This window comes from Protopterus annectens, chromosome 14.part0, assembly GCF_019279795.1.
Source record: "Protopterus annectens isolate FY-2018-M chromosome 14.part0, PAN1.0, whole genome shotgun sequence".
NCBI classification, from domain to species: domain Eukaryota; kingdom Metazoa; phylum Chordata; order Ceratodontiformes; family Protopteridae; genus Protopterus; species Protopterus annectens.
Window position 1 is genome coordinate 960,009,056 of NC_056748.1, and position 11,588 is coordinate 960,020,643.

Here is an 11,588-nt window from a genome sequence, read left to right on the forward strand (position 1 = left end):
TTGCGTGTGTGAATCCTCCAGTGCAGCATTTTGTGTTCTACAGCTAGCAACCTGTTTCTGCAGGATATCTGTAGATAGGTTGACAATATGGAGTCACAATGGGCAACAGACAGTGGGATACTGTAACTATTGCTGTCTGTGCTACTTGCGTTACATGGTTGGTGTTAGTAGAGATAGTCAGACATGTATTGTTTTACACTGTGATGTATTATGTCATCATCTACCAACGGATATACTTATTTGCTCACAGTTATTTCCAGGGAAATACAAGATGACTGAAGCTGTATCCAGTATTGTGGTCTGCAGCTAACATATTCTTGCACACTCATGCTCTTCTGGAGGGGTAGCTGCAGACACTTGCTGATGGATCTATGTAAATGGTCCAGCCCCTTTGTACTGTGGCGGCTGAGAATCCCCTGCTTGTGCATCTATCAAAATAACAGAATGGCCATATCCTACTGTGGCCATACCTCTCAGCTGTACAGATTCCCCCAGGTTACCCAGAGGCAGGGCTCAGATATCTGGTAAGTTCCCCTTCACATTGTGGTTTACGAGCGGGTTTGTGGCCACCCATTACTGGGTTTGTAGACAGAGGTAGTATGGGCACACATCAGAGTTTCATACTTCACACACTCCATGGTGTCCATGCTTCTACACCCCCCACTCTGTTATTCTATACTCTTCCTAACATTATACAAGTTATATCTGTGAAGTATCCCTATAGTTGTCCCTTCATCCCAGCATTATTTAGGGGTTGATCCACAGTTCATGCAGTAGGAGATGGTGGGCATGCTACTGGGATTTTTCAACATGGCCTTGCATTTATGTTCTGTAAACTGTATTATGTTGCTATTTGGGACCCCATGAGATAACATACATTGGCAGTAAGTAGGATGGCCCCCCTTTTGTAGAAGGAAGTAGCTGTCCACAAAAACGGCAAAAACTGATTGGCCAAAGAAGAGCCATAAAGACAACAGAGTGGACTATTGAGGATAAGAAACAAATTATGTATTGTTACTATTATGTAAAACATCCAGAATTCTGAGACACAAGATATACAAAATGATTAAGAGAGAAATTAGAGGAAAGAAAAATACTTCCACAGGAAAAACTGTCACAAGCTTCAAATAAAAATTTGCTTTCATTAATACAACAGATTTTTGAAAAACAGTATATGGATCAAGAAACTTTGATCTGTTTGGTAAAATAAGCCTCTGAGAAAGTATGAAAACATAAAAAACAAAACCTAGAGGTATTTGAAAAATATAAAAAAGAAATATGGACGTGGGAAAGAGAGATTTGATATGGCGCAATATTTATGCAAAGGAGAAAGCCAAGTTAACACAGTTAACAGAAGGCAGTTTCAAACATATTCGAAGAAAAATACAGGCAAAGGCATCCACATATGGAAAATTTCACAATTAAAAGACTAAAAGCACAAAGATTTAATGCAGAAAAGATGATTAGTAAAGTAGAAGTTAAAGAAATAGAAGTTGAAGTTATGGAGTGCCTGCGAAGTGAAGGATTTAATGTAGAAGGTCTAAAACAGACTACATCACAGCATGATGGAGGGAGTCTCCAGAATAAGGAAAAGCAAGAAGATCAGGAGACATGTGAAGAAGAAATATGGACAGGGGAAAGAAAAACAGATTTAATATGGTGTAATATTTATGCAAGGAGAAAGAAAAACTAACTAATAAAAAAGAGCAGCACCAAATATATTTGAAGAAAAATATAGGCAAAGGAATCCAGATATGGAAAACTTTACAATACAAAAGATAAGAAGACTAAGAGGAAAAGTAGAAAAAGAGATTAGTAATGGAGAAGTGAAAAAAATTGAGGTAATAGAACAGCTGCAAAGTGAAGAATTCAGTGTAAAAAATCAAATGCAGAAAGCACCACAACAGGATAGAGCAATGGATATCCAAATTAAGGGGAAACAAGTGGAACAGGAAGCAACAGGTCAGGTGCCATATCAAGATATTTTGGAGCCTTCTACAGGAAACCAGTATAAAAGTTCACTTGAAGTTAGACAGGAAGGAAAGGAACAGGAAACTGTGGAAACTCTGATGCAGTCAATGTTGAGGATGATAGGTCAGTGAGATTCCATATGACAAAACAACAGATGACACAGGATGAAATTAAAGAGAATGTGCCACAAGAAGATGTTATAGAACTTTCTATAGAATCCCTGCAGGAAATGTAAAACAAGGGATGTGCCCTCAGTATGGAAGAAAAGGAGTTAAGAGAAGAGTTGCTTGATTTAATAGACAAAAATGGATATATCAAGATCAATGAGAGAAATAGACTGCAGAAAGTTAATAAAACCCCAAAAGTCAGAAGCTTGATAAAACAAATGAACACAGTAATTAGGACTGTCCATAGAGATCCATGCGATATAACATAAGTAAACAGAATATATTACTGTGCTACTAAATGAATAATTGATAAAATTCTACCACAGGAACATAGGGTAGTGAGGGAAAAGGGGGGGGGGATGAAAGTGAATACCATCATGGAAATATCAAATAGAGAAAACTATAAAGCAGCTAAGACAAGAAGTGTCATTGTTAGAAGATTATAGAAGAGGGAACAGATCAACAAAAATATTAAGAAAGACATATGTGATAAAAGCAATGCGCAGTATTAGAACAGACCAGGATCTATTATGCACTAACAAACTAAACATTTCAAAACAGGTGGAAAGACTCAGAAGATATGAAAATAAATATAAGGGAAAAGCACAAAATAAGCAATTTACTGATGACCCAAAAAAAAGTTTTATAGAGAATTGGGAAATAAGGTAAAAGAAATTGATAGACCGCCGAAAAAAGAGGAAGCAAATACATTTTGGAGAAGTATCTATGAAGATCCTGTGGAACATAACATAGATGCTAAATGGATAGAAGAAGTAAAAGAAAGAATAAGAAGTTTAAAGGTACAGGATATGAAATGGGATGAAATAACAGACAGAGAGATTGAAGCAAAGTTGAGAAAAGCCTCTAATTGGAAACCCCAGGCTCAGATGCAGTACCTAACTTTTGGCTTAAAGTATTAACTTCTTTACATGAGGATCTAGCCATGAGTACAAACTATTTATATGCACACCCTGAACAGACACCACACTGGTTAATAACAGGAAAAACAATGCTCCTACTTAAGAGTGAACCTGCAAGCTACCGTAAAAATTATAAACCAATAACTTGTCTTCCGACAACGTATAAATTATTCACAGGGATTGACACCGATAGAGTTTATAGTCATTTAGAGGAAAACTCAATTATGGCAGTAGAACAAAAGGGCAATAAAAGAAAGTCATATGGAACAAAGGATCATTTGTTGTTAAATATAGTGGGTCTATATTAGATCAGCGAATGCTTAAAAAAGCGAACGCTGATTGATCAAACTTATGTAAGTGAAAGCTTACAATCTCAAACTGTCAGATCAGCAATTTTTTTCCTAGGGAAAAAAATCGCTGATCCACAACACATACACACAACACAAGCACACCAAACAAACGGCAATCCACACACATACACCTAAAATCTGACACCTAACCCTACACTAAACTATGCACACACCACTAACTATCCACTTACCTTAACCCAAACCCTAACCCTAAGGTTCGTCACTATCGCACACTCACCTCACCCCCTCCATAACCCTAACTCATCTAACCCGCCCTAACCCTCACGTCCACACAATCGCACACATACCTCAGCCGCGCCCTAACCCTGACTCACCTAATCCGCCCTAACACTCACATCCACACAATCACACACTTACCTGAATCCAACCCGTAACTTTCCACCACAGCACTGAAAATACTGAAGCAACAGAAAGAGACAACCGAATTATTTCCCTAGGAAAAAATTCGGGTTTCTGTTGTTTCGATATTTTAAACATTCGCTTACATAAGTTTGATCAATCAGCGTTCGCTTTTTTAAGCGTTCGCTGATCTAATATAGACCCAAATTTAGTTATAGAGGAGAACCGAAAGAAAGGGAGGAATCTAAGTATGGCATGGATTGACTATAAAAAAGCATTTGATAGTATCTCACATTCATGAATAAAAGAGTGCTTAAAAATGTATAAGTTACATTCTACACTGACTGATTACATTACAGTAACCATGAAACAGTGGCAGACCACTTTGCAATTAAGCCATGATAAAGGACAGATTATTATCCCAGGGATAAAAATCCAAAGGGGGATATTTCAGGGTGACTCCCTGTAACCATTGCTATTTTGCCCTGCCATTAATCCATTAAGTTGTTTACTTAACAGCTTAGATCATGGCTATAATTTAGCTTCTAGAAAATAAAGTCTAATGATGTCTCATCTTCTCTTTGTTGATGATTTAAAACTGTATAGCTCATCAGATGAGGAATTGAAAGCACAGTTACAGGTTGTCAACATTTTTTCAGATGATATTGGAATGTAATTTGGTCTTGAAAAATGTGCAAAAGCAACCTTTAAAAAAGGAAAAGTGCAGCACCAGGAAAACATCAGTTTGGGACAAGAATGTGATATAAAAAAAACTTGAGCAAGACAGGGTGTATAAATACTTGGGAATTGATGAAGGATCAGCAATAAAACATGAACAAATGTGAATAAAGCTTAGTAACAAGTACTTTAGAAGACGTAAATTAATCCTGAAAACAACACTGACACCTAGGAACCAGATCCAAGCTATAAATCAGTTTGCTCTTCCTGTCCTAACTTATAGGTTTTGGAGTGATTGACTGGCCCCAAAAAGTGTTGAATAGATTGGATATTAAAACAAGAAGGATGCTTCATGCTCACCAAATGATTTATAAAAATCAGTGTATGCCAAGATTATATATTTCCCATTCTGAAGGAGGGATGGGCCACCTTGAAATTGATTACATGTATAGATCTGCAATCGTGGGACTCCACACATATCTACTGACCTCATAAGATCCAAATGTGATGAACGTTTTGAAACATGAGGAGAATAAATCTAAGATGATACCTCTGCTTAATTTAGCAGAAGCATATCAACGTCAAGCAGGAATGGAAATCAAACCAGAAGTGGATAAAAATCAGGCAGCAACTGAATGTGCTAAAAAACAAAAGAAAGAATATAAGGTGAAGGATCAGATGAGAAGGCAAGAAATGTGGAAAAAACATAAATATAGTTGCAAGTATAGAAAGCTTCTGGTAGAGCCTCATGTTGATCAAGAACGAGCACAGGAATGGTTGAGGAGAGGTGAATTAGCATCAAGAAATAAAAGTAATATTGGCAGCCCAAGATAGTGGGCTACATACATGCTGGTTTACTAAGTCCATTGAACATGTGGGAGAAACAGACATATGTAGGTTTTGTGGAACCGAATTGGAAACAGTCACACACCTTATTGCTGGCTGCGACTCTCTAATGGCAGAGGGACTGTATACTGAAAGGCATAATAATGTGGTGAGATTGTTACACTGGAGATTGTGCAAACATTGTGCAAAAGATGAGAAGTGGCTGAAAAACACTGGAAACATGAGCCACAGAGAATCATAGAAAATGATGAAGTTTACATCACATGGGATCACCCAGTACCAACAGTCCAAAAGATAGATGCTAGAAGACTGGATACAGTGGTCCAAGAAAAGAAGACAAAAGTAGCACTGATCATTGAAATCACCACACCTAGTGACTACACTGTCTTGCTTACAGAGAGACACAAAGTCATAAAATACCTCGATCTGCAGGTAGAAATGAGAGCCATGTGGAAGAAAGATACCCAGACAGTTCCAATAGTAGTAGGAACAACTGGTCTTATAAAAAAGAATTTACAATTGTATTTAGCTATGTTACCAATTCATGTAACACAGTACGAATTGCAGAAGGAGTCATTACTGGGCACATTGCAGTTGCTGCAAAAAGCACTTTTGGCTAACATCAAAGAGTGAAACAATGCTAATTTCATGAACTTTAATCGTACTTTGACTTAGGAATGGGGTCCATTCCCATCATGGTATTAGAAACCCAAAAGACTTGGATAAATTAAAAACAGCAGTAAGGGTGAGGCACAGGCCTTTGACAGAGGACTATAGGGCGTTTGGTAGTGATGCAGACCATCTGTAGCAGGCCAGTGCATTTTGTCACTCCTACAGTCCCAGGCTATGAGCCACTGGATTCCCCTGGGGTGACAAGGTAAGTGTGGGAGGTGTTAATGGCAATAGTTCCTGTCCATATTAATCCATTGGTCTGGATGCTGGCAATGTGCTGCTTACAGCTAGGGAGGGACGCATAGGATACGTCTTCAGCATACTGCATTCTGTGGGCATTCCCATACAGAAGTGGGGGTCATGCTGTACTCATTCCCAACAGCAGGGATATTGACCTGAGATAAAACTGTGGATGATGGTGGGGTGAGCTGAGTGCATGTGTGATATGAAGGCTTCTTGCAGCTGACTCACAAATATACTTGGGACATTACCCTTACGCTGCCTTGTGCGGGAACATAGGCATTCTCTCATTACTTCGTAACTGTGCCTTTTGTGGTCTGCCAGTGATTGGCCAGAATACATCAGTATTCCATACTACACAGACAACTAATGTGCTGCTAACCTGTATGTACAGTTCCAAAGGTGTATGCAGTTGACAGTTACATTTTATGTACTCTGTCTAGGGTACTTCCACCTGTGTACTGTGTGAATACCTAGGCCCACCTTCATGGCATGTCCATCTTTCAGATGGTGACAGATATTGAAATCTGAACAATGAGTATGGATGACTGCTGAATTGGGTCTTGCTGGAATGCATTGTGGTTAGCACCGCAGTTGTCAGAATATGGCCCTGTCATCAACAGTAGTGGCCATAGGCCACCGGGACACAACCTTCCATGCCTATATGATGACCACTTCCACACAATGTACAACACACAACAACCTAACACAGAGAGCCCTGCAGATTGTACACATGCAACAATCTATCCTGAAAATTGGGCCAGCTCAGGTAATCTGTGATCCACTGTTATTAACCCCACTTGTACATGTTACTGCATTTCTGCATAGGATTGGGGGGGGGGGCACACCTGACAACTGTAAACATTTGTTATGACTGTACTGGTATTTCAGGTACCCTGTTTGCTTCCATTTCGTTTTGTATTCTGACCTATCATGCAGACTAGAGGCATATCAGTAGAGTACAGATCTTAGGTTTTATTGACCTACATTTCAGTTTCAGACTTCATACCCCGCAGAACGAACATACAACTGTCTGACCTGTTACAGTCTGTCTGTGTAGGTCTGGAGGGGGGCTGTTATCCATTGCCATTAATTGGAGGCCTTAGCACAGCCTTTCTTTATGGTCATCTACACCTGTCCTGCTGGCTGAGGCTGTTGTTGGGTATGTGACTCTCACTGACATGCATGTGTGTGTCCTATGGACACATATTTGGGTCACCACATGTACTGCAGTGGGATTTGTCACCTTGTTTATTACTGCCTACTTTGTTGATACCAGTATTTGTTATGGATTCAATGCTGCCCATATAGGTGTCCACTATCTGTTGCCATCCCATTCAGCCACCCGATTCCCTTGCATGCTCACATCCATACCATAGCTATGACAAGCAGAACACACTACTCCATTCAGCAATTGATAGGAAGAGTGAGTTACTTGTGGCTGTGCCAGTATTGAGGATGGTGCTGGAGGCCTGACTATGTCAGATGCACATAGTACACTCCCTATAAATGGTAAAGCACAGGTAGTGTCAGTTTGGCATCCCTTTTACTGTATGTGCGAGTCAGAGAGAGGTGTCATTCCCTGGGTTCCTACCATGTCAGTGTATGTGCTATGCATTGTCTCTTTTCCAAGTCACTCTGTCCCTATGCTGGCCTTGGCAATGGTGGGGGGCTGTGTGGCCCTGCTCCATGCTGTTCCTGCTGCAGCTGTTTCCACAGGATCATATTGTGTAGCATGGCACATACAATGAAAATGTGGGTACATGTAGCTGGAAGGTACTGCAAGCCTCCACCGGATATGTCCAGGCACTGGAACCATAACTTGAGCATCCCAAACACATGCTCTATTATGATTTTCATTTGTGCGTATGCCTCATTATGCAGTTCTTGTTCAGGTGTGTGTGCTTTTCTGATGGGAGTCATCAGAAATGGCTCCAGTGCGTAACCAGCATCCCCCACTAGGTCACCATTTGGGATGTCCCCACTAGCAAATCTCTGGTACAAGCTATGTCATATGCCAGATGTGGGAGTTGTGATAGCTTCCAGGGCTGCCAGCACACACATTCATTATAATGCCCTGGGCATTGCACACAACCTGGCTGTTGATGGAGGGGAAGCCCTTGCAGTTTATGTAGACCCTACCCCACTCACCAGGTGGTGTTTTGATGTATAACTGCATGCAGTCTATAGCACCCACTACCTCAGGGCATTCTGCTATTTGGTGGAAAAGACGCATATTGCTGGTCAACGCCTCACGGGTGTTGAGGAAATATATGTGCTCATTGGCATTTGCTGACATGGCCTCCAGGAACTGGTGGAGTACCCTGGATGCTGATGCCTGTGAGATCCCCATGATATCCCCAGTTGGCCTTTGGAAGATACCTGTGGCTAGTACTCTTAAGCCTCTACATACCTTGATATCCACTGGGATGGGTTCCCCTCTGTTGGTTCTGTGTGTGAGGAGTGGCCGGCACAGCTCAACAATTTGCTGTACGATGTCCCTGCCCTCTGTATAGTGCTCCACTATCTCCAGCTCATGTAGCCCCTGGTAGGTTACTCTGGGTCTGTACACTCTTCTCCTCACTATGGGTTGGTCATCAGCATTCTCATCCTCACCACCCTCAGCCTCTTCCACATATTGATGTATGAGAGGGACAGCAGCTCCTATCATTTTGTTAGTTTTGTCTGGTAAAATTTTTCTGTCTGCATACACTGGTGGTGTACAGTTTGTGGGAAAAACTAGAGTGAAAGGTGTTTGCATAGTTTATAGTAAACCACTGTGTGCTGGGCTGGGCTACTGCCTGTGTAATTGGCTGATTCTGATACATTTCACCTGCCAGCTATGCTAGTTCTCTTTGATTGCCTTCCTACTGTTGATTTCCCATCCCATTGCCTTTCCATTTAAGCCTGAAGGTGCCACGCATACCCAGCACTCAGATGTGACTAGAGCTGCTATTTCCTGTTTTTTTTGTTTTGTTTTTTTTTTGTTTAAAACCCGGTGCATGGCATGGAAATACTGCTAGGCAGCCTCAGACACACACCCTTCCTTAGCTGTGCTTAGCTAAGGGCAAACATGGACCACAGAGCTCCAATAAGCTTACAGCATGCATGACACACCCCCTTATGAAGTCAGCTACCTCTTAGGCTTGCATCATGGTGTTACTGCACTTACTAGCTAGGGTGCTAGCTAGAGGGGAAATCTGTGATTCAGTATCAATACCCTCATTTGCATAAAACTGACTGCTAATGCATGGTTACAAGACTGACACTCAGCCTTCCCCCTTAGCAACCACTATTCAATGGTATTGTTGTCTTCTGCATGCCATTGGCTATTATGGCAGAATGCTGATTTTGGTTTAAAAACTTATTTCCAGCTTTTCTTTTTTTTATTTTCAGGCCATTGTCTTCTGCATGCCATTGACTATTATGGCAGAAAGCTGATTTTGGTTTAAAAGCTTATTTCCAGCTTTTCATTTTTTATTTTCAGGCCGATCCCATTTGTGCACTACTGCCCAATGCTTAAATAACCGAAATCGGCCAAAAAAAAAATATTTTTTATAATTTTGCAACTATTTGCCATGCCACTGGCCATATATTTGGCCATTGGCATGCCTACTACATTGAATACATGCTTTCTTTGGAGTTGTCATGCCTCCGTTTTGTAATTTGCAGAAATGTATTAGGTTAGTAACCAAATACATTTCTGCAGGTTACACTATTCCTGCACAGACGCCTGGATGCTTCCTGGATCACTAATTCACCTTAATTGCATGGTTTTCAGCTGCAAATGGGGTAATTAGCATACAGGAGCTGTGTCTGTGCAGGAATAGTGTTGGAACACTTGTGCACATCCTGGGAGCTCATTCCTGGATCGCTCCTCGGCCATATTGCATGCATCAGCTCTTGCACTATTCCTGCATACCGTGCAGAGCTTGCTGAGTCCTGGGGCTTGACTGATCTGGTATGGAAATCTGTATTGCTGTACACATCTTTGATCTGCCAAATATTTTACATCTGATGCCCTCCCTGATGTAAACTTCCTCATTTATCCGGGCTTGGGACTGGCACCAAAAAATACACTGGCTAGGGACTGGCACCAAAAAATACACTGGCTTGTACGTCCCCTAGTGGCTGGGTTAATTGTTAGTATGTAAAAATAACTGCAATAGAACACAGTGATGCAGGGCACAAAAAATAATGTATCTTATGACAAAATACTGAAGTAGTGAATGTCCACTGCTATAGGAGAATATAACTACTGCATGCTGAGCTCAACAGGAAATTTTTAATTTCTGTCTAGATATTTTATTGCTGTCCTCCAGTAATCAAATCTTCCAGTATTTTGTTATATAAAAGACAAAACAAGATCTATTAACCTTTTCCCTCTTGTACTTAGAGTAGCTATTCAAAATGTCATTCATCATTTAGCATTTAAATAGTATGTTCTGTTTGGTCATTGTCCAGGGACACTCATGTAAAATATTTATTGTAGCTGCATAAATCAAGCAGTATGCAAAACATAATGTCAACAAATGAAGGAAATAATAGTGTTTTTTCTGGAATCTGGTTCCTTCTTCACAATAAATGTAGCAAGCAATAATAAGCTAAGTCAATAGTGACATGAAACCTGCCTTTCAAAGGACAGGCTTACCTGAGGCTTGGTTTCTTCTGCATCCTTATAGTAATGGAGCTGTTCTCCTCGGAGTACAAACCATCGTTGTTGCCAGTTCTTCATAATGCCCGTCTGCTTCTTCAGCCACCCTGCCTTCAGCACTCGCTCCTGCAGTGCTGGGGAGGTGGCTCTACTGCAACTGCCACTCTGATCCCCCATAACAAGGCTTTTTGACCGAGCTGAAAAATATGACCAGTGGACACTAGGGTTAAGTATAATTATTTCAGCTATGCAGTCAAAGATGCAGTGCATGTGCTACTGCAGCCTGTAAGTAAAAATAAAAAAATCATAAAACCTCAGAAGCACCTCCCTCACAGCCTCACACTGTTCACTCCATCAACCAGTCATTATACCAAGCATCGATTCTCTAACACTGCTACCACATATTTGACAATCTGTACTTGAGTACGAGTGCACCTCTTATTCAAATTTCAGGCAGTAACAGTTTAAAGTAAAAAACAGTTTTCATGCCAGCAAAAAGGTCACATCACCTAGGAAACTAGATATACCTCTCATCTGTCCAGATTTTTGATTTATATTTTTGGTCTGTTTCTCATGAATTGTGTAGTTTTTTGACAAATCACTGAGTACTGAAGTCATTAAATAATGAAAGACATTTGACTTTCAGACTTCATATCCTTCAGAAAATGCAAGCTAATACAAAACCTGTTATTCTAGCAACTTTCAAAGTTTATAAAGAGCAATATTTAAA

General features: G+C 40.5%; 1 protein-coding gene across 1 annotated transcript in view; it reads right to left on the reverse strand.

The window, feature by feature from the left end:
* Window positions 1-11,128, reverse strand: part of LOC122788751 (rho GTPase-activating protein 22-like) — a 44,494-nt gene extending 33,366 nt beyond the window's left edge. The window contains exon 1 of the mRNA XM_044055645.1: window positions 10,856-11,128. Within this exon, the coding sequence (XP_043911580.1) occupies window positions 10,856-11,128 (273 nt within the window). The remainder of the gene's footprint in view (window positions 1-10,855) is intronic.
* Between the last annotated feature and the right edge of the window lie 460 nt (window positions 11,129-11,588).